At 43.7% G+C, this 24,579-nt stretch overlaps 1 protein-coding gene across 7 annotated transcripts in view; it reads right to left on the bottom strand.

The window, feature by feature from the left end:
- Nucleotides 1-24,579, bottom strand: part of GRIN2A (glutamate ionotropic receptor NMDA type subunit 2A) — a 450,066-nt gene that overhangs the window by 160,703 nt on the left and 264,784 nt on the right. For all 7 annotated transcript variants that reach the window (XM_081559277.1, XM_081559275.1, XM_081559280.1 and 4 more), the window contains one exon: nt 19,411-20,003. In XM_081559277.1, coding sequence (XP_081415403.1) covers nt 19,411-20,003 — 593 coding nt within the window. The remainder of the gene's footprint in view (nt 1-19,410; nt 20,004-24,579) is intronic.

Raw genomic sequence — 24,579 nt, 5'->3', positions numbered from 1 at the left:
ACCCCTGTCTTAGGAAGAATGGCATGGACCAAGGCAACCATCCAAACATTCTGATAAAGTAGGAAATACACACAAACACATGTTTCTACTAGGACGGCAGCTCTGCAGTCTGATTATTTATTATCAAGGCAAGTGCCCCAATTATTTGCTTCCCTTTGCCTATGTGGTAAGAATATAATGGCATCCTGTTCCTAAAATTCCTAATTTCTTTTTTTTTTAAACCAAGAGTAAGAGAGGAGAGTTACAAATAGAAGTGTGCTCAATGCAGTGAACTAGTGTGACTCCTACACAATGGAAGTTAAGTGGGGATGACAAACACTGGATTGGAGTCAAACTGTTAGGGTTTGTGAACTCTTTCTCTGTGAAACTTGCTGGTTAGGTAAACTGGGGCAAGTGGTTACTTCACCTCTTTGAGCCTCAACTTCCTCATCTGCTAAATGGAGACAACAGTAGAGCCTACTTCATGGAGTTGTCGTGAGGGTTCAATTGATTGATAAATAGAAATAACCGAGCACAGTGTGCCAGGGATGCTCCAGGCACATGATGGATGCTTATGTTTGTCGAACTAGTTATTAATCAACATCTTCACTTCTTCCCTGAGATTGTTGTGAGACACAAAAGAATATCCTGTCTCCCAATCCTCAGCAACCTTTATCTTCTGGGTCTGGAGGCCTAAGCGTTGAGTTGATATCTTTGTGTGATTTGATTATATCACATCACCTCTATGAACATTATTATCTTTATCTCTTAAAGGAGAATAATCTCACATGACTCAGGATCGTTATGAGGATTCAAGGTCATTCTGTATTTGAATCCAAAAAGCTCTATACAATACTATTGTATCAATAATAACTATCCATTCTGTGGTTGTGTTCAAGGGGAACCAAACAGAATGATGGTCCTGTTACCCATAGAGCCTCCCACAGAGCCCAAGCTTCATGGCAAGTCCCTGGGAAAAGTCAAAGGGTGAAGGTGAAAGTGAAGGTGTTAGCCCCCCAGTTGTGCCTTTGCGACCCCTCTTTGCAACCCCATGAACTGTAGCCCGCCAGGCTTCTCTGTCCACGGATTTCTCCAGGCAAGAATACTGGAGTGGGTTGCCATTCCCGTCTCCAGGGGAATCTTCCTGACCCAGGGATGGAACCTGGGTCTCCTGCATGGCAGGTGGATTCTTCACCGCTGAGCCACCAGGGAAGTCAAAGAGTACTGGAGTGGGCAGCCTACCCCTTCTCCAGCGGATCTTCCCGACCCAGGAATCTAATCGGATTCTCCTGCATTGCAGGTGGATTTTCACCATCTAAGCCACCAGGGAAGTCCAAGAGTATGTTACATCAAAGTGTCATCTGGCTTCTCATGCAGGCCAAGAGGTTGAGAGTGGGAGCTTCTCCAACACCTTGACTTGGCAGGCGTTTGTGAACTGAGGTCTTCTCATTCTTCCTTATTTTCAACACCTCCTGGTCGAAAAGAAGGTTCAAAGGTGAAGCCATTCAGGACAAAGAGGCACAACTTGAACAGCTGGGGCGTTGGCAGGATGAGAGCCACGGCCACGTGCCTTCAGCTGTGTGGGATTAACAGACGCCTCGTGCTCCAGGGGGAGCCAGCTCTGACCAGGGGATGGCTCAGGTCAACAAGCACAGTCCACCCCCAGCTCTTGTCCCATCAGCCTCCCTTCTGCAATCTCACGTAGGCAGTCGTCACTCCCCCACGTGCCTCATATGGAAGCTCTTCAAATATCTCCTCCAGCTTTAACAGGACGAGGACAGGGTTGGTTAGATGATGTCCCAGAGGACTTCTCTTCTGGAGGATTAAGTCACCGACATGAGGCCTTGGACAGCCACTGTTCCATGGCCTTTCTCACCCTTTGAACACTCAACGATGGGCTCTTTCTTCAAAAGGGTGTGACCTAGTGGTCGGAAAGACCTGAAACTGCGGCCCACCAGGATAACATCTGTTTTCTCATTTCCATATAAACACCAAAGTCTTTCCCACCTCCAGGACTTTGCAAGCTCTGTTCCCTTTGCCTGGCATGGCTTCCCCTGGTTCTTCGCACATCTAGACCTTCATCCTCCACGAAGGGGCATTCTCTCTGCACCCTGTATAGAGAAGTGCAGCTCCCAACCTTGATGTTCTCCATCTCAGTGCCTCCTGTCTCTCCTTCTCAGCAGCCACAGTGAAGTGCAATGATTTTCTTTATTTGACTCCCTTCTCATTGTTGTCTGCACTCCCTAGTAGACTGCAACCTCATGAAGACTGGGCATACTCTTGTATTTACTGGTGTATCCCGTGCAGGGCCTGACACTGAACCCTAGATAAACTCTTCCAGTGAATGAACAAATGCAATGGTGACTCTTGGCCATTAATGATATGACTCTGAAAAGGTTGCTTAAATTTCCTGAATCTCAATTTTCTCATATATAAAATGAAGATATTGATTACCTTTTAAGTACTTAGAGCACTGGGCGTGGAAGGCACTGTTACTCTTCTGCATCAATTCTCAGATGCCCAACTTGTGTATTTTATTGTTTTTGAAATAAAGATTATTTTTACAATTGTTGGAGTCTTAGATTATGTAAAAAAATGGTGACATTTCATTCTTATGTAGAACTCAAGCTCTACATTTAATGTAAGAACACTAAAAAAAATTCCACTGGAAAAAAACATGGTTATGTGGCTCTCTTTGTCTATTTACTGTTTAGGAGCAAGTTGGCATAAATACTAATGTATTCTACTCCACAATTTCACCACTTCCTCCTTCTCATTTACTCCCTATGGACTGCTCCTCCCCACTCTCTTAGTTAATGAGAATGCCTTTCTAAATTTTTAAAAGTCTATTTTTCTTTCAAAAGCCCCAGGGAGTTAGAATAATGAAACTCAATTAATTAATATATGCAGAGCAATCCTGCCATCTAGGTGGCATTTTTGTTACACTGTTTTCTTGGTCATTCTGAGCATTATATTATTGTACAAGGACTAACATTCATAGGTCACTTAGCATGTATCAGACATTGAACCCAGTGCTTTCCATGCCTTATAAAATTCTCACAAACTCCCCACTCTGAGTGGAAACTAGCGTCATCTCCATGTTACAGATGACAAAAATGAGGTCCAGATGTACTTTAGTTACCTGCTCGATGTTCCACGGCTAATGAGTGGCAGAAAAAGCTAGAATTTGATTTCAAGGTCTGTGGGATTTATTAGATTGGAATCCTCCAAAGGCTACAAACATTATATGCTCAGTTGCTCAGTCCTGTCTGACTCTTTGTGACCCTAAGAACTGTAGCCTGCCAGGCTCCTCTGTCCATGGGATTTTCCAGGTAAGAATATTGGAGTGGGTTGCCACAACAAAGCACAAATTATGCCCATTAAGGAGTTTTCTGCCTGGAAGCAGAGTCACAGTTGTCTCAGTAAAACAATCTAAGATTTTAAATTATAATATCTCCTTGTTGGTCAAATTCAGCTTTATTAAAGGCAACTACATTAAAGGGTATGATACATCAACTGTCTAGCATAATATTGCACATTAGCTGCCAAATATGAATATTTATCAAAGTTCTTTTGGTTGTAATTAGCAGAAACCAACTTAACCAACTTAAACCACTAAGGAAGTCTGGTGGTTAATATTTGAAAACATTGATGATAGAATGGACTTCAGGCATGGTTTGGTCATGCTCTGGCTTGTTCTCTATACCCCACTTCTCTTGTTCTGGCCCATGTGTGAGTTACCACTATCCTCTACCTGATTTCTTCCATAGTAATAAATAAATAAATAAAACAGCAGAAATTCCAGGCTTTACATCTGCATACTTGCCATATATCAAATAGTCCTAAAGTTCTCTCTGTTAGACCAACTTAGAGCACATGTTCATTCCTGAACCAATTGCTGTAGCGAGATGGATGGAATTATTTTTAATGAGCTGTGGCCAAATAGGGCCCACCCATTACAGCCTACATAATGGGGAAGGAGAAAAATGGAACCTGGAAATCACCTTACGTTCCACACTAAGAAAAGCTTGTTTCTAATAGGAAATGAAATGGCACAGGACAAAGAAAAGGCAAATGAGGCTCCAGAAATAACCTGTGCAAATTTAGGGTTCTCTGTAGCCATCTACCTCACTCCCACTGCTAAAACTGTCCAATGGCTTCCCATAACTTTTGAAACAAACCCCAAACCTTCCCCATGGCCTTTAAGACCTTATGGAGCTTAGTTTGCCCAATTTTCCTCCCATCTCATATCAATACTAACTTGACATTACGTGTCTATTTACTTATTTTTGGTCTCCTCTCCAGAACAGGAGGTTTAGGCGGGGAGTTCTTGTCTGTTTTGTTCATCACTGCACATATCTCATACTTGTAGTGGATATGTGACACATAATATGTGTATAAGACACAAGAAAAAGTGTTAGTCACTCGGTTGTGTCCAACTCTTTGTGACCCCATGAACTGTAGCCTGCCAGGCTCCTCTGTCCAGGGAATTCTCCTGGCAAGAATACTGGAGTGGGTAGCCATTCCTTTCTCCAGGGGATCTTCCTGACCTAGGGATCGAACCTGAGTCTCCCGCATTGTAGGCAGATTCATTACCATCTGAGCCACCAGCAAAGCCCATCAGACACATACTATGTATTGACTACATGAAAGAGTACATGGATGAAAACAAATGCATGTATGCATGAATCAATGAATGAATGAACAAATGAAAGAATGAGATACAGGCAATCAATAGATAAATATGGGTAACAGATGTCAGGGGACTGTTTTTATTTTGTTTGTTTTGTTTTGTTTTCACTTAGCCAGCTAAAGACAAACACTTTCTCCCAGTCCTGTGTTCAGAGCTCAGAGTCTTATTTAAGAAATGCTCTGTTTTGAAAGCAGAAGGTTTATTAAACTCAAGATCTGTAAATGGTTTAGAGGCACGGATGATGGCTTCCTCCCTATGCTGAATTTGCCAATAATTTAGCATTCCTGAATATATGTGAATAGAACACTTTAAAAATCAAGGCAGACAATCCCATTAAGACCTGGCATGCACCCAGTGTCAAAATTAAATATTGGCTTCCCTCTTCCTTTCTACCTTTTACTTCCTTCTTTCTGCCTAGTCAGAATTACTGAAACTTCCTTGATGACGTCTTTGCTCAATTCTTTGCTTCCAATTAATATTTACTGACATTCCTCAGGGAGGCACAAAATCTGAAGGGACTCATTCTAGAACTAATTTAAAGGGAGTTGATGACTCTGCAACTGAGCTTTTGACTTATTCTCATAAAAATTCTCCCAGGAAAGATTAGCTTCTTCCCCTTGTTCTCCATTTGCTTTATTCTTAGCAATGCCAAACATCAATCTCTATGATAATGACAACAATAATAACTGATATTGATGGTGAGGATGTTATTAATATTTTCAGGAAGGTTTTGTGGTTTACAAAATGAAATCCCATGCATCGCGTTTTTGTGATAAACTAACCTCTAACACAAGCGAAATGACTCCTATACACAATGGGAGAATCTTTGAATGAGCTTGAGGGCACTGGAAGACCTCTGCTGCTGCTGCTGCTAAGTCGCGTCAGTCGTGTCCGACTCTATGCGACCCCATAGACGGCAGCCCACCAGGCTCCTCCGTCCTTGGGATTCTCCAGGCAAGAATACTGGAGTGGGTTGCCATTTCCTTCTCCAGTGCATGAAAGTGAAAAGTGAAAGTCAAGTTGCTCAGTCGTGGAAGACCTCTAGGGCCTCCTGAAAACATGCCCAGGGTGTCTTCTTACCCTGAGAGGCCAGAGAATCAGAGGATTAGATGCTAAAGTCAGAGAGGCAATCTTGATCCTGATTCTACTATTAGGTGACCCTGGAAAAGCCATTCTTCTCTCTGAAATTTTTTTCTCACACACAAATGGAAATAATAATACGACTTGTTTCACAGAGCTGTTGTGAGAATAAGATAAGGTAATGTATGTAAAAATCCTTAGATCAGGTCAAGTGCTGTATTACAATTGCATGATTCACTCATTCAACACATATTTAAGTGTCTGCAGTATGCTGAGTACTGGGGTATGCAGATATAATGGACAAGGTCCCTGGAGTTCATGGTCACCACCATCATCACCACCATCATCATCACCATCACCATCATTATCACCACCATTATCACATCATCACCACCACCATCACTACCACCATCATCACCATCATCATCACCATCACCATCACTATCACCACCATTAGCACATCATCACCACCACCATCACTACCATCATCATCACCATCATCACCACCATCACCATCACTATCACCACCATTATCACATCATCACCACCACCATCACTACCATCATCATCACCATCATCACCACCACCGCCACCATCATCACCATCATTACCATCATCATCACCACCACCATCATCATCACCACCACCATCATCACCATGATCATCATCATCACTATCATCACCACCACCATCATCACCTTCATCACCACTATCATCATCACCACATGATTATTATTAATCACAAAGGACCTATAAGGAAAGAGGACTGATTCTTTGGAGCAACACATCTGGGTCTGAGAGAAAGAAAACTTAGGCTCAGCATGTCCTTGCCATTAGCCAGTCTCTCAATAATGAAAAATGAACCCTGAGTCTTCCAAGCCTCACTTTCCTCATTTGTAATAAAGCATAGAGAAGTAATTTATAACTTTAATGTTGTAACACCAGTTGAAAATAATTTGTTACAACTAATAATATATTTTATGAATCTGAGCCATACAGAAGAAAAACCAGATTCAAACCATAGACTTTATGAGATTTAGATAATAAACTGATATTTTCAGCAATGATCCTTAAGAATTAGCATGAGTTCCATCAGACTCCCTCATTTCCTGTTTATTTGACAAATTTCAGCAGATTGTAGAAAAGCAGGAAACCTACCCCACCCCCTACCAGAACAAATATTTTCTTCCAGTTTTAGAGGAACATCTACAAACTGGTCCAATCAGATGAGTGGAACTCTCTGGATAATTCAGTAAGTTTTTGTCTTAGGAAAGCCACATGGCAGAAACAACTCAAATTCTCATCTGTAAGTTGAACAAAGAAGTAGGTTTATGACCTACGGCCATAAAAAAGGACCACTTAGTACCAGAGGTGATTCTTCTAAGTGAGATATGAAAACTTTTTATCATCACTCATTTGAATATCTGCCAGTCTTAAGGTTCATCAAGGTCTTGTTTGGCAATGCTTATAAATAATGATGATTATGACAAAATTAATAAAATAAACCTGTATGCAGGTCAGGAAGGGACAGTTAGAACTGGACATGGAACAACAGACTGGTTCCAAATAGGAAAAGGAGTATGTCAAGACTGTATATTGTCACCCTGCTTATTTAACTTATATGCAGAGTACATCATGAGAAACAGGCTGGAAGAAACACAAGCTGGAATCAAGATTGCCAGGAGAAATATCAATAACCTCAGATGTGCAGATGACACCACCCTTATGGCAGAAAGTGAAGAAGAACTAAAGAGCCTCTTGATGAAAGTGAAAGAGGAGAGTGAAAAAGTTGGCTTAAAGCTCACCATTCAGAAAACTAAGATCATGGCATCTGGTCCCATCACTTCATGGGAAATAGATGGGGAAACAGTGGAAACAGTGTCAGACTTTATTTTGGGGGGCTCCAAAATCACCGTAGATGGTGACTGCAGCCATGAAATTAAAAGATGCTTACTCCTTGGAAGGAAAGTTATGACCAACCTAGACAGCATATTAAAAAGCAGAGACATTACTTTGTCAACAAAAGTCCGTCTAGTCAAGGCTATGGTTTCTTCAGTAATCATGTATGGATGTGAGAGTTGGACTATAAATAAAGCTGAGTGTTGATGAATTAATGCTTTTGAACTGTGGTGTTGGGAAAGACTCTTGAGAGTCCCTTGGACTGCAAGGAGATCCAACCAGTCCATCCTAAAGAAAATCAGTCCTAATATTCATTGGAAGAACTGATGCTGAAGTTGAAGCTCCAGTACTTTGGCCACCTGATGCGAAGAACTGACTTGTTGGAAAAGACTCTGATGCTGGGAAAGACTGAAGGCAAGAAAAGGAGATGACAGATGGTTGGATGGCTTCACCGACTCAATCGATACGAGTTTGAGCAAGCTCCGGGAGTTTGTGATGGACAGAGAAGTCTGGCATGCTGCAGTCCATGGGGTCGCAAAGAGTCAGACATGACTGAGCGACTGAACTGACTGAACTGGATCCTATTTGACTTCTCAGGGACTGGGTCAGCAGTCCAGAATTAACCTGGTCAGTATACAGCATTTTAAAAATGGCTATTAAAAGTGGGCACAAGACCTAATGCGGTCATGAACAAGGAAGTCATCCAAGGTGCTTCTGACAGCAAACTTAAGGTCATGAAGGAGGCAGTTTGAGATCAAGGACTATACTATTCAAAGAGCAGTCAGGAGATCACAGGGGAAAGAACCAAAACCTTGACCATAATGCACCTGAAGTCCACCGTGTCTCTGGGATTCCAATCAAATAGCTCAATCACATAACTAATTTTAGTTGATCATTACTTGCTGCAAAAACATCCTAACTCACACCTAAGGGCTAAAGATAATGTATTTAAAGTGACTGGCACACAGGAGGCACTAAATACATGGTAGGTTTTATCATTAGAGTATTTCAACATTTCCACTATATCTGATTTTAAAATATATACGCTTCCACCTTATACCTCCCCTCATAATCTTTAGTAACCATAATTTTGTTTTCTATGCCTGTGGGTCTATATTCATTTTGTATCACTTTTTTAGATTTCACATATGATATTATATGATATTTATCTTTCTCTGTCTCATTTATATCACTTAGTGTGATAATCTCTAGGTCTATCCATGTTGCCACAGGAAACTATATTCAATATCTTGTAACAGTCTATAATGGAAAGAAATCTGAAAGGAATATATATATACATATACATACATACATATATATATGTATGTATATATATGTAACTGAATCACTATGCTATACACCAGAAATTAACACATCATAGTGAAAGTGAAAGTCACTCAGTCGTGTCCAACTCATTGCAACCCCATGGACCATACAGTCCATGGAATTCTCCAGGCCAGAATACTGAAGTGGATAGCCTTTCCCTTCTCCAGGGGATGTTCCCAACCCAGGAATCAAGCCCAGGTCTCCCGCATTGCAGGCAGATTCTTTACCAGCTGAGCCACAGGGAAAGCACCTAATACACTATAAATCAACTCTATTTCAATAAATATATATATGCCTCCATAATGTAACTTAATGAAACTTGAAGTTCCCCTTTCTCCCCCCTCAACACATAGCAATGTATTAATAAAATGTTAAGAAGTTCTTTTATTAATGAGGATGGAAGTGAAAAGGAAATGAGCTTGAGTCTCAGGAGAGCGGTCCTCCAACCATGTAGAAAACTGAGTGATATATGTTTATTCCTGTGTTTCAATAGAATTTAATCAGACGAAGCAAACCTTTAAGAACTGGCTATAGGGATTTGGCCAAGAGCACACCAGATCATGAGCAGATCAGCCAGTTCATTCACCAAACTTTGGGGCCTGTGTGGAGATGTGGCTGGCCTCCCCACCCACGCAGAACCTAGCGAGCATCACCAAGCTGATGGTGACTCCTTCATCCCTGGGATCCATGCCACGCTTGGAGGCACCAAGAGTCTGCACAGGGGCTCAGTCACACCTGCAGGCAGGCAGCGTCCACACGGAGGCAATAGAAGGGGGAAGCAGAGGACAGGTGGAGAGGTCCGTTCTGGCCGTCTAGCTCCCACCTGGAAGGAGTGACAGGGCGGGCTTCTGCCCTACATACCAGGAGGAGGTGCAGAGACAGACACTCTTCCAGGAAAGAAAACAAAGAACAGCTTATAAATGGACTGGCCCTTCACACTGCACCATATGCTCCTCCCTGGTGACAGGATTTTTAACTCATCTTGTGTGGCATCGGATGTTTTCCAGATCATGTCAAGAATGAAACAAAAGCAGAGGTTTTTCCCACCCTCTTCCTGAGTGTGACCTCCTCGTTGCTTCAGATCCAAAAGCTTGGCCTGCCATCTGTGTCATGGCTCCAGCCTAGTCAAGTCCTGGGTTCCCTTTAACTGAAAGCATTTCCTGCTCTGATGATCTTCCTGGCAGTTCATTATGAGATAAATTTTACTTCTTCCATAAATTGATTAAAACTATTGGTGCATGTGTGCCTGCTAAGCACTTCAGTTGTGTCCGACTCTTTGCAACACCATGGACTGTAGCCTGCCAGGCTCCTCTGTCCATGGGATTCTCCAGGCAAGAATACTGGAGTGGATTGTCATTTCCTTCTCCAGAGGATCTTCCTGACCCAGGAATTGAACTCAGGTCTGTTATGTCTCCTGCATTGGCAGGCGAGTTCTTGACCACTAGCGCCACCTGGGAAGCCAAAACTATTGGTATGATTATTTAACCCTCCTAGGTTGTGCTAAGCCCTGGTAGACTAGAAATGGTTATAGACTATAGATCTTTGGAACGTCTGTAGCTCCTATTGCCATGTCGAAGAGTTGGACGCGACTGAGCAATTGAACAACAACAAAGCATATAGCAGATACTATACAGACACCCACCAGGCTACACGACAAAATCAAGGCTGGAAATAGAGAGTCTCCAAAGGGGGGAAGGCAGCTGAAATTCACAGCCCAATTTGTTTTCTCCAGTGTTTCCCTTCCCCTCGGGGATGATTTACCAATTAATGTTGGGACCTGGTCCCACCTCTGAGTCTTCACTCTCCCCGAGGTGATGTCACCCATTTCTGGGGCTTTAATAGCCGTCAGTAAGCTCAAAACCTCTGTGTTGTATTTTCAGCCTGAACTCAGACTCTTCTCTCCAATTGCCTACTTGAGATTGCCATTTGGATGTCTCCAAAGTGTGTTCAATTGAACGTGTTTGAAATTAGATGTCGTTCCTGGCTCACTCTCACCTAACTTATTTCTTCTCCAATATTGTACAAGGTACTGCCATCTATTCAGTGGTACAAGTGAAAAAATAATATTGTAGCTCTTCCACCATTTCATGGTCATTCATCATGTTTTGTTAATTTTACTTCCAAAACAGGCATAACTCCACCCACTTGTCTCTGAATCTACAGCCTTACAGAGATTTATGTTACGGTCTTATAACTGGTCTGTCTGCTTACACATCAGGACCCCTTGCCCCCAACATACTCACTCTCTGTCATCAGGCACAAGAGTACTGAAGATGGTGCTTTTCTTTGCATTATCTTTTCACAGAAGGAAGCTGCAGCAAATCATTAGTATATGTCACCAAATTAACAAGCTTCAAAATGAAACCTTCCCTAGTATTCAACCTTGGAGGAAAAAGATCAATATATATTTTTGTTGGCATGCTGGTTTCAGAACCTAAAAATTTGCATCTGATATAAGGCAAATTTGAACAATACTTATGTTTTATGTGTGACCCCAAAACATTTCAAACCACTTTTCCCTTAAGGTAAAGTTACAGACAATTTCTGATCCTTTCAAGCTGCCAGCATCAGGTTTCCACCATTTGTCGAGCTATTCATTGGATGCCAATTGGAAATGATTGACTTGCACTGCAGGGCTGGCATACGGCGCTCTTGACTTCCAGCCAGAAAACAGAGAGGGCCATGTTCCAGGAGAGATGCCACAAACAGAGATGATGCTGAACAGAGACTGTTGACTTCGCTCTCCGGCTGAACGCCCAGGGGGCATAGCCCACCTCTCATGGGTCCATCAGGACACAAGAGGTGTTAGATCAAGCTGTGCATTTGGCCCCGGGGAAGGAGGAAAATTAACATCTGCAGGATGCCAACTCCATTCTAGGCGCTTGGCTAAATATATTACATGGATTATAATATTACCTTAATCCTCCGTGATTGGAATTATCTCTGTATATACTCAGGGAAATGGAGGCTCAAAGATGTTAAGTAACTTGCCAGGGACAACCTTCTCTGAGTTCAGGAAATGGTTTGAACAAAGCACTATCCAAAACCACATTCCACAAAGTCACATGTTTGTGTGTGCTAAGTCACTTCAGTCATGTCCTTCTCTTTGCTACCCTACGGACTGTAGCCCACCAGGCTCCTCCGTCCATGGGATTTTCCAGGTAAGCATAGTGGAGTGGGTTGCCATGCCCGCCTTCAGGGGATCTTCCTGACCCAGGGAGCAAACCTGCATCTCTTACGTCTCCTGCATTGGCAGGCAGGTTTTTTACAACTAGCGCCATCTGGGAAGCCCGCAAAGTCACGTAGCCTTGTGGAATACGCTTTGGGTTCTCAATTTGGCACATGGTTGCTGGATTCTCGCACTGCATATCTCTTTGAGGCTCAGCCTTTTTCCCCATCCCTGAGTCCAAACTCCCAATCAGATTTACAGCACAGGCCCAGAGGATGGTCTGGTCTCCTGGGTGCCTGGTGTCACCGCTAGAAATGTTTGTTGAGCATACAGTGATACCACAGATAAATATTTGCAGAGAGTTATCACATTCACCCAGGGAAGTTATAACTCCGGTCAAGCTCAGAGAATTAACTGAGCAGGCTCCTTTATTGGCATTAAAAATAGAAACCAACAGTGATAATTCTGATTATCAAATAAAAATATGCCAACCAGGTTTAGCTCAGTCTCTTAATGGGTCATTAAACCAGCAGCTTTTCCTATGGTTATTTTAGAAAGGAAGATTGAAAAAAGTATCAAATGTAACTTGGATATGAATTAAACTCACTCGCACTTATATATCTTCCTTCCATTTCCCTTCCTGTCAGGGTGATAATTTACAATCTTGTTGCTTCTTAAAGCAGAAAGCGGACTTCATAAATCAGGAAGTTAATGTAAAACACATAAGTGGTCAAGCCAGGTATCATTAATTAAAGCCAGATAACTTCCCTTCAATACTAATTCATATCTCTCCCAAGAGAAGATTTTTTTTGCCTTGGTTTGGGCTATAGATCTACCTGAGCAATTCTATTTGACTTCCAGTGTAGTAACGTCTCCCCTTCTTCCTCCTCTAACTGAAACGGGAGACCTAGGACACAGAGGTATAACTCAATCGGCAAGAAACAAGATTAAAATATACCTCTATTTCTCTCTTTCCTGTCTGTGTACAGCTTGCAGTATAATAAGCAAAAATTAAAGTAATAACAACGATCATCATCGTCATAAGAAGAAGACAATAATGACTTTACAGTTATTTGTGAAGTGCCTACTACATGCGGGGCTTCCCTGGTGGCTCAGTGATAAAAGAATCTGCCTGCCAATGCAGGAGACGCAGGTTCAATCCCTGGGTCGGGAAGATTCCCTGGAGCAGGAAATGGCAACCCACTCTAGTATGCTTGCCTGGGAAATCCCATGGACAGAGGAGCCTGACGGGCTACAGTCCATGGTGTTGCAAAGGGTCGGACACGACTTAGCAACTGAACAGCAACTACTACTACATGCCAGGCATAATGATCAGTGCTTTACATATATACTTTCATTTAATTCTACTACAATACAAAGAAATGACTCTCCCCCTCTTCGCACCTCACACATACACAGAGGACTTCTTTTTTTTTTAATCCTGAGTTCGGAGCACTTAGTAACTAATACTTGGTAAATATGTGGCTAATGCAAAACCAAGTTGGTGATTACCCTTCCCGTGAACTTTTCTCTCCCCCACACTACCCTTCTTCCCACACTACCCTTCTTCCCACAAGTCGTGTTCTTCACAGCGTTCCTCCCAAGGTAATCCTATGGCAAGAGCACTCAGGTCTTAAAAACACCCACATCTCCCTTCAATGACCTCTTCCTCAGTAAATGGAAAATGCGTCCCCTCCAAAGTGGATGAGGAAACACACAAATGTGCACACATTGAATCAACAGTAGTCATCTTTTATCCCAGGAGTAGGAAATGGCAACCCACTCCAGTACTCTTGCCTGGAGAATCCCAAGGACAGAGGAGCCTGACGGGCTACGGTCCATGGGGTCGCAAAGAGTTGGACATAACTGACCGCACACACACACACAGAACCATTTACAGATTGCTTTCCACTTGCCAGGCTCTAGGTTAAGAAACAAAACTTTTCTTATCCCCGTGTTACATCTGAGGGAGCAGACTTGGAGGAATCGAGTGACCTGCTCAGAGTCTCAGATCCAGGAGAGTCCAGATCAGAGATTCACACACAGGTAGCCTGGCTCCGGCACTCACATTCTTAACTGTGATCTCATGCTCCTTCCCAGGGCCCCACCCACTAGCAAACCAGAGACATTCTTGGGACAGTACAGGACAGAGCAGCCTAGGTTCTGTGTCAACAAAACAGGTAACAGTTTACCTTCACAGCTCCAGGAGTTGCCAGCGATGTGCTCTGTGCTTGGCGAAGGAACAGATGTTTAATAACTTTGCAGTAGCAAGGCGCAGGTTACGTAACATGGCTGAGCTATTTTTGAACTTTGGAAAATGCTGACTGCTCTTTTCCAAGTGCCATCTCTAAAACCAGGAATATTAAACATCAGGAACATTTCCCCTTTTCCCCACTATTTTTTTCCTGAAACCAGAACAGAAACAGGTCCACAGTGGGGTCATTAACCCAGCAAGCAGTCTTCTATACCTGGTCCGCACTGTCAGCAGTGAACTGTACAGTATCCTAACTACCCACACTCTGTGCGTCAGACTACCAGCAATGTCCATGAGGATCACCAGAGGACGTGCTTAATTAGACCCAAGATGTCAAACTCAACCAGTCAAAGCAGGACCCCCAGCACCTCAGCACCTCACCATGAAACCATCATGTATGATTTCACCTGAACCTCTTCGGAAGCTAGTTTGCATCCTCCCCACTACAGAGTGGGAGTGATGAGAGCTATTTGTGTATAGTTGCTTTGCAAACTAAGACTTTTTCATCTAGTCGAAAATGTAACTTTCAAATCCCGAAGTGAGAACTCCTAACTCTGGAGTCATGGGCTTGCACTGAACAAGCTGATGGGTCTGAATCAGGATGCAGACACATGTGTTCTCTGCTGAAAGTGAAAGCGTTAGTCAATCAGTTGTGTCTGACTCTTTGCAGCCCCATGGACTGTAGCCCGCCAGGCTCCTCTGTCCATGGGATTCTCCAGCAATTCCCTTCTCCACAGGATCTTCCCAACCCAGGGATTGAACCCAGGTCTCCTGAATTGCAGGCGGATTCTTTACTGTCTGAGCCACCAAGGAAGCCCGTGTTCTCTGTTACCCAGACTGAAGATTCCTTACTGTCAACAACCCAAATGTCCATCAAAGGGGAATGATTAACTAAAAGATGGAACACATAAAACAGAATACAAAGAAAGCAACGAAGATGAATAGGCTAGAATTCTATGTGTCCTCATAGACCATGCTTGAGCCATAAGGTGGAGGTAAAGGAAATTCCAACATATCAGATACCACTTATATATATATTAAAAAGAGCTATCCATTGGGTCTAAGGCTTCCCAGGTGGTGCTCATGGTAAAGAAGCCGCTTGCCAATGCAGGAGATGCAAGTTCAATCCCTGGGTTAGGAAGATCCCCTGGAGGAGGAAATGGAAACCCACTCCAGTATTCTTGTCTGAAAAATTCCATGGACAAGAGGAGCCTGGCAGGCCCCAGTCCATGGGGTCGCAAAGAGTCGGACATGACTAAGGAACTGAGTGCACACACACATTGGGTCTAAGGTCGTACATAAATCTACATCAAAATTTCAAAACATGTGCATGGATTTGGTTACATACCAAATTCACTGTGGTGTTTTTCTGTTTTTCTCTCCCATGGAGAGAAAGGGAGAAAGATACAAGCAAGACTTCTACCTGATCTGTAATGTTTTATTTCTTTTAAACACTTGAAATAAATATGACATATTCACTTAGTTCTCTGGCTCGAGTATGGGGGTGGGTATTTCATCAGACTCTACTTTTTGATACTATTCTCTCCTTTTTTTTAAAAAAAAAAAAAAAGAGTCCTTGTTACCCAACCCTGGGCTTGGTGGCTCAGATGGTAAGGAATCTGCTTGCAATGTAGGAGACTCAGGTTCCATCCCTGGGTGGGGAAGATCATCTGGAGAAGGGAATGGCTGCCCACTCCAGTATTCTTGCCTGGAGAATCCCATGCACACAGGAGCCTGGCGGGCTACAGTCTGAGTTGCAAAGAGTTGGACACAACTGAGTGACTAACCCTTCTACTTTTACTTGTTACCTGAGTTTTTAGACAAATTTCTCCACCTTCATCAGACTGTACATTCTTTAAGTTGTATGCTAATTCATGTGTGATTCTGGAGGCTAACACATGGTTCTCTGGATAGAAGGAGTGACAGATGGAAGAGAGATACAGTGCCCTTAACCCTTTCCCTGAAAACCACCTTCTTGGGGCTCTCTCCAGCTTCTAGTCCTTGCCTTGCCTGGAAAGGTCCCACTCTTTCTGGGATGGGTTTAATAAATGCTGGGCTAGTCGGGAAGTGTGGCAAGGACCCCAAACACTTGCCTGAGCACCACGTATGAACTGAACCCTCTGGTGCTCCTCGGGTAGAGAGATGTTTTATTAAACACCAGGCTGTGGATGACGGCTCACTACACTTAATGCATTACTTCTCTGGAGCTAAAATACCACCTACAACATTGCTGCATTCAAAGTATGACTCCTGGAAATAGCAGGCCAGCATCTCAGAGCAGTAGGATCTTTTTTTTTTAAGGAATGGAATTCAGGGTGGTCACTGGAGAGAGATTTGACTGTCTTGCCAATTATCCTTCTCAAATTCCTTTTCCTGTATATGTTATATTTCAATTGCCCTACGATTGAGTTATGTTTCCATCAGAATCATACAAATATTCCAGCTGCAGGGCACTTATGATGGAAAGTAAGAATTCATTAGCGCAGCCCTTGTCTTGGGCTGGCAGCAATCCTGACTCTGTAACATGCTCCTGTGCTTCACATCAATTTATCTGAGTTCCTTCCTGATACTTGGGCAATTATTTAAAATGCTGAAAGTAGCAATGTAGAAACAAGATCATTAAAGAGGGAAAGAGGAGAGAGGAAGGGAAAACTTCAAAGGACCATGATTTCTTAACCCAAGATTTCGCTTTTCAGGTAAATGTCAATTTCAGGTAAAATCTTTAAACCATCACACACACACACACACACACACACACACACACACACACACACACACACACACACACACACACACATCTAGCCCCAGACCAGAAATTGTCTCTGAACTGACTCTTTGCAATCCCATGGACTGTAACCTGCCAGGCTCCTTGGTCCATGGAATTCTCTAGGCAGGAATACTGGAGTAGGTAGCGATTTCCTTCTCCAAGGGATCTTCCCGACCCAGGGATCAGACCTGGATCTCCCACATTTCAGGCAGATTCTTTACCATCTGAACCACCAGGGAAGCCTGAGACATTTTAGAGAGATGTGTTATTCTTTGGGTAATAAACTCGCCAGATCTGTGGACTATAATTTCTGATGACCAAAACAATTTCACTGCTCACTTTGGCAGTCATTAAGTAATTGCCAGGTGCTCAGCATTTGTGCTAAGCATCACTTTTCATGCATCACCTCATGTAATACTCATGACGACTCCTAGAACATTGGTTCTAAAGGCATGTTCTTCAGATCGACAACATCAGCATCACCAGGAATTTCCTAGAACCGCAAATTCTTGGCACCTAGTCCAGAGCTACTGAATTAGACACTCTGAGCATGGGGCCCCCATGCTTTATTTGTCCAATCTTCATAGTAATAGAAGTTTATGTTGTGTCAGATTTTTTCCATTAGAAACTAGGCACTCTGAGAGTGACTTGTTTTAACAAGCCTGCCCAGTGACTCTGATGCACGTTGAAGTGTGACAATCACCACCTAGAAAGTAGTGTTGTTATTACCACTTTGCAATGAACAATGGAGGCCCAGAAAGGTAAAATGACTGTCCGAATTACATGGAAAGTGGATGCAACAAGATTTGAAAGCCAGCAAGTCTAACTCCATAGCCCAGTCCCTTCATCACGGTGCTACCCTGCTCATTATCTAAGAAATGATTATGGATTAAATCAGTCAACATCAGCCAAAAACAAGCACAATGAGCATAGGAGTGATCCTCCAAATCTCAGCAGCTGAGCCATAATGAAGGCCTGCAAAGACAAACAATGCTTCTCAGAAACATAAAATTTAACTTAAATGTTCACAAAGATGGGAGTAGTTAACTAAATTATGACACAGCCACATGATGGAATACAATGTAGCTTTAAAAGTGTTGCTTGCCAAGATTTCCAGCAACCTACAAAAACACTTGGGATGAACGAAGGGAAGAAACTCACATACAAACTCCAAGACCAGGAGCGCCAGTGTGGGCACTTTCTCCAAAATGTAACGTGCTGGTGGGAAGATGAGTGATTTCACATGCTGCTACAGTGAAGATAAGTTATACAGTTACTTCGTGGGACAGTTTGGCAATAGACAAAAATGCACATGTTCCCTGACCCCAAAAGTCTGCCTCTTAGAAACAGCTCTAGAAAGATACTTGTACATGTGTATGAAGAGTCAGGGCAGGATGATCATCACTGAAGTTTAGTTTCTAATGGAAAAAATCTGAAACAACATAAATTTCTATTATTATGAAGATTGGATAAATAAACCATGGGATAGCCCTATTGAGGAACGCAGTATGTAGGTTACAAGAAATGTAAGTATTCCTATATCTATATATTTACAAATACACATGCATACCCATATATATCTGTCCACATGCATCTGCACATGTATGAATTCATATCTATGGATACATACATCTGGGCTTCCCTGATGGCTCAGATGGTAAAGAATCTGCCTGCAATGCAGGAGACTCGGGTTCAAGCCTCGGGTGGGGAAGATCCCCTGGAGAAGGGAATGGCTACCCACTCCAGTATTCTTGCCTGGAGAGTTCCATGGACAGAGGAGCCTGTACAGTCCATGGGGTCACAGAGCCAGACACAAAGAGTGACTGTTGGTCACTCAGTCAATACATACATTCACACGTTTATGTACATGTGCGTATATACATACTGATACACATATATATACACATACATAAGATATAACTATAGATAGAAGGTGGATAGATAGATAGATAGGCAGATATATAGATCTCAAGTGTAGGTTTCCAAGGTATATTGTTGAGTAAAAAAAGCAAGTTGCATAAAACCATAGAAGGATGATGCTACTTAAAAACAAAAGGACATGAGGAGAGGAAGAGGGGAGAGGAGAACAAACAAGCCAACAGGTCCCACAGGCGGACACACAACATTCCCTATTCTCAGTGCACATTTTCAGCAATGAGCGTGTATGACTCTTGGTACTGAAACAAAAAACCACGACAAAACTCTGGTCCCACTTTGGGGGACAAGCAAAGAGCCCCTCTTACTGGTGCAGCGTGTGCAGGGGGGCCTCCGGCTTCTCTGTCTGCCCGTAGCAGCTGGCCTTGGCCTCGGGGATGTAGGAAAACTTGTCCAACATGGAAGACGCGGCCGTGGTCAGGATGCCTAGCCCATCTCGCACCCTCGCTTCCAGGCTGTAGTCCCAGTCGTCATAGGAGACGGAAATGAGTCCCGATGGAAACTCTTTGGGGATGAGCTCCGTGTTCCCGGAGACCAAGCTGGGGACGATCCAGAAGAAATCGTACCCGGTGAGGCCGAGGGAGCGGGCCTCACTCAGGATGAGAACCGCCTCGTCTTTGGAACAGTAGAGCAAGATGACGGAAGAATGGATCTTCTTCAGCTGGACTTGGGTCTTTGCATCCTCGAAGGACGTGTCCAGCGTGATCACGTTCTGCATGTCCCAGCCCACAAAGCTGTTGTCCACTGTGGTCTTGATGAAGCTGATGAAGTCCCTGTAGCCAGGGAAGATGGTGGTCACCAAGGAGAAGACATGCCAGTCATAATCCTGCATGATCTTCAGCATGACCGTGGCTTGCTGCTGGATGGATGCTCCAAATTGGAAGAAGGTAGACGTCGGATCCTGCCAAGGGGTGAAAAGAAAGCAAAACGGCAGATGAGGCAGAAGGCAGCTTACATATGACCATCTGTCTTCGTAGCTCCTTCCTAGAAGTGACGGGAAATAAATCACATGCCTGTTCATTCGCAAACATTCCTGAGCACCTACTGTAGGCCAAGCTCTGGAATAGATACTGGAAATGCAGAGATGAAAGAGGTCCCTGAACTTGGAGCCCAGAGCCTGTAACAGTGAAGGACATCTGTTAATTTGCCAGCTTCATTTTCTACCAGTTCATCACACCACCTACCCTTTGGGTCCCCAAACTCTATCTGACCCCCAGACTCAGGACTGGAAAATGAAGCCGGTAGAAGTAAAACAACATCAGGAGATACGGGGAGGTTTGTGATGACAGACTCAGAGCACCTGGAGTATGTCATGTCTGGAGCCAATTACTCTAGACCTGCTGGTTATGTAAGCCACACGTGCCATGTTCACTTAAACTAATCTGAGCAAGGTTTCAGTCACTTGAACTTTAGATTCCTGTGAAATATGGACTGTGATAAACACCAGGTGGACATCTATCTGTTCAGTCAATAAATATTTGCTGATCACCTAATTACATGGCAACAGCATGTTAGCGCTTGTGGAAATGAGGATCTGTAAGACAGACACACATGGTCTCTGCCTTCATAGACATGGAAAAAAAGTGAGGAAGAGTAACTTCAATGAACTGATTGCTAAGAGAGGCATAAGGAGATGTTGAAGTTTCAAAAGAGGGCAAGCCAGTGGACAGTGTAGTCAGAGGAGCCCTGGGGATACACCTTGACTGTTTCAGGAGCTGGAGATAAATGGGTGATGGCCTGTGATATAGGGGGATGAGATGATGTTGAAGAGCTTGGCAGAAACCCTATCACATACAGCCTCAGGAGCTGTGTTCGATCTTATTCTGAGCATAAGGGTAAGTGTCTGAATGCTTACCCTGGAAAGTGACATGGTTACTTGTGTTGGGCTAAAGGGTCCCTCATAGTCCTAATATCTCCCCAAGTCATGACCCTGATCATGAGAGCAAATATCCATTTAGAAAAAGAAGAGGTGATGTGCACAGTTGTGCCATTTCCAAACCCTTAACTCGTCAGATTTCTGTGATGAGCCTGTGAGGTTGGTACTGTGATTGGAAGGACTGATGCTGAAGCTCCCATACTTTGGCTATCTGATTCGAAAAGCCAACTCATTGGAAAAGACCCTGATGCTGGGAAAGATTGAGGGCAGGAGGAGAAGGGGGTGACAGAGGATGAGATGGTTGGATGGCATCTCCAACTCAACAGACATGCTTCTGCTAAGTCACTTCAGTCGTGTCCGACTCTGTGCGACCCCATAGACGGCAGCCCACCAGGCTCCCCCGTCCCTGGGACTCTCCAGGCAAGAACACTGGAGTGGGTTGCCATTTCCTTCTCCAATGCATGAAAGTGAAAAGTGAAAGTGAAGTCGCTCAGTCGTGTCCGACTCTTGGTGACCCCATGGACTGCAGCCTACCAGGCTCCTCTGTCCATAGGATTTTCCAGGCAAGAGTACTGGAGTGGGTTGCCATTTCCTTCTCCCCAGTGGACATGAGTTTGAGCAAACTCTGAGAGATGGTGAAGGACAGGGAAGCCTGGCATGCTGCAGTCAATGGGGTTGCAAAGAGTCAGATACGACTGACAGACTGAACAACAATAACTGTTGGCAGGGGCAAATGTGCCTCAGGACAGTCCATGGCAAGTCAGCATCCAAACTCAGATTTTGATTCCACTTTCTGCCCTCCTCCCAAAACACCACCACAGCCTTCCTGGGATCAGTGAAGATCTGCATAAAGTAGGCGCTTAAACCATGTCATGGACCCACTGGCATGTTGCGAAAATGCCAACTAAACAGAAAGTATCGATCTGTATTATAGCAAAACAGGGTTTGACAATTGCTGAGATGTATTTTTTTCTCTGGGAACTGAAAGAATTTTCAGAGAGTCCTTATCATATTGCAGCCATGCTTGCATTTTGCATTCTGCATTTACCATGTATGTTTAATACATCCTCAGTTCTACAAATATGGCGATTCCATTTCATGCATGTGTGTGTCTGTGAGTAGATGGTTCCATTCATGTCTTTCAGAGCAATACTTTGTAGCTGTGCATGTCAAGCCTTTCAACAAGTCTGCATAATTTTCCCCGAGGATGCTCACTGAATAGAAAATTTTATCCAAAAAGGCTAAAAGCTACAGTTCTTAGAAATATCCCCCTTTTCCTGAAGTGCTGGGTGTTTGGGGGGATAAATTGAGTGCAGCGTGGCCTGAAGGCAGAGAGAAAAAACAGAAATAAATGCCTTCTGGGTCCCTTTCAACATTATAGTTCTATGAATTTTACCTAATTAAATCAATTAAATTGGGTAACAGATTTAAAGACTTTGGATAATTATCTTTTTCCCTACAGTAGCTTTTGGAAAAATCCAATATTCTTGGATGGACTAATCACTTTAAATCATGCCTCAACAAGGCTGCAAACTGCTTAAGGGCAAAGATTGCTGTCCTCATCTGTGTCCCCAAAACCTGGCAGAAGCCTTGGCACATGACCCATCAGTAAATGGAGAGGGAGTGCATAAGGGGACAGATGTGTGAATGAAGCCTAAGAGAAATGTTCTTGATTTAAACGCAACGTGAAAGGGGAGAGTTCAGTATCCAAGCCTGCATTTTGTGTGACTCTCGAATGTCATGTCCAAAAAATAAAAGTTTTCCACATCCTCATCCCACTATTCTGAGGAACCACTCCACCATCCAATGCCCAAAATATACCAGTGTATCCTTTATGGATAAAGAGGGCTTCCCTGGTGGCTCAGTGATAAAGAATTCACCTGCCAACTAGGAGGTGTGGGTTCAATCCCTGGGTCAGGAGGATCTCCTGGAGAAGGAAATGGAAACTCACTCCAGTAATCTTGCCTAGGAAATTCCATGGTCGGAGGAGCCTGGCGGGCTACAGTCCACGGGGCCACAAAGAGTTGGACATGTGGGATCTCAGTTCCCTGATTGAGGACCGAACACATGTCCCTGTACTGCAAGGTGGATTCCCAACCACTGGATCACCAGAGAAGTCCTGGTAACTGACTCCTGACTTGGGCATCTCAACAACTTGCCTTGTTCATGGCTGCCTGATTGAAGTCCCTAAAACACTGCTGTAACATACACCTCTCCTCTCCTCTGTAGTCATCGATGGCTCCCGTAGATCTATCACATTCAATTTAGACTCTCTACTCTACCCCTTCATGCACACCAGTCAAACTTTATAGCTGAAACAGCACAAGCTCTGGGGTCTATCAGATCTGAGCTCAAGTCCTGGCTCTGCATTAACATGCCATTAACTGCCATGTGCCTAGTCATCAGTTGCGATCCTTTGGACTGTAGCCCACTAGGCTCCTTTGTCCATGGCATTTTCCAGGCAAGAATACAGGAGCGGGTTGGCATTTCCTTCTCGAGGGGATCTTCCAGGCAAAAGGATCGAACCCACATCTCCTGCACTGGCAGGCGGGTTCTTTACCCGCTGAGCCATCGGGGAAGCCCAACTAGCCATGCGACCGTGGGTAACTACCTAAACTTCCTGGATCTGAGTTTCTTTGCCTATGAAATGGTAATTGTGAGCACCATCCCACAGGGTTGCTGTGAGAATAAGATGAACTAGCAGGAGTGAAAGGCTCATTTAATCCACGTCTGATTCCCACGGTTTAGGGACTCCTCTCCTCATGCTCTGTTCTCCCAGTGGTCTCCAACCTTTTTGGCACCAGGGACCAGTTTCATGGAAGACAATTTTTCCACAGACCAAGGACAGTGGGCATGGTTTGGGGATGATTCAAGTGCATTACATTTACCGTGCACTTTATTTCTATTATTACTACATCAGCTCCACCTCAGATCATCAGGCATTAGATTCCAGAGACTGGGAACTTCTGCTCTAGACCACATGGACACTGCCAGAAACCTAAGTGGGTCAGATCCTTATTCTATGTAAAAATGGTATCTCCAGGCCTACTGACATGCTAGTTTTGTGTTCCCTCCTCCCTCCAAAACCAGTTCATCCACCCCTTTCATCCCGAGCCCAAGGGGCTGCACGAAGAGAAGGAAATGATGAATCATGCTTTGGAGAGAAACCGTGGCTAATGTCCTTTATGGACCTCAGGCAGTCCATAGTGGACCCTGCACCACTTTCATTTCTATTGGCATCTGAAACTTAAAACTTCCAAAACCACTGAGGACCAAAGGCAATGTATACCCCTCAGAGGGATGAAAGCAAGAAATTATTTGCAAAAGGAGACACAGACGTAAAGAACAGACTTTTGGACTCAGTGGGAGAAGAAGAGGGTGGGATGATTTGAGATAGCATTGAAACATCTACATGACCATATGTAAAATAGATAACCAGTGTGAGTCTGACATATGACGCAGGGTAAAAGCCAGGGCTCTGTGACAACCTGGAGGGATGGGGTGGGGAAGGAGGTGGGGGGGTGTTCCGGAGGGAGAGAGGACACATGTGTACCTATGGCTGATTCATACTGATGTATGGCAAAAATCATCACAATATTGT

This window comes from Giraffa tippelskirchi, chromosome 13, assembly GCF_054371585.1.
Source record: "Giraffa tippelskirchi isolate mGirTip1 chromosome 13, T2T-mGirTip1v1.2.pri, whole genome shotgun sequence".
NCBI classification, from domain to species: domain Eukaryota; kingdom Metazoa; phylum Chordata; class Mammalia; order Artiodactyla; family Giraffidae; genus Giraffa; species Giraffa tippelskirchi.
The sequence above is the reverse complement of the archived record's forward strand: the minus strand, read 5'-3'. Positions and strand labels throughout refer to the sequence as shown.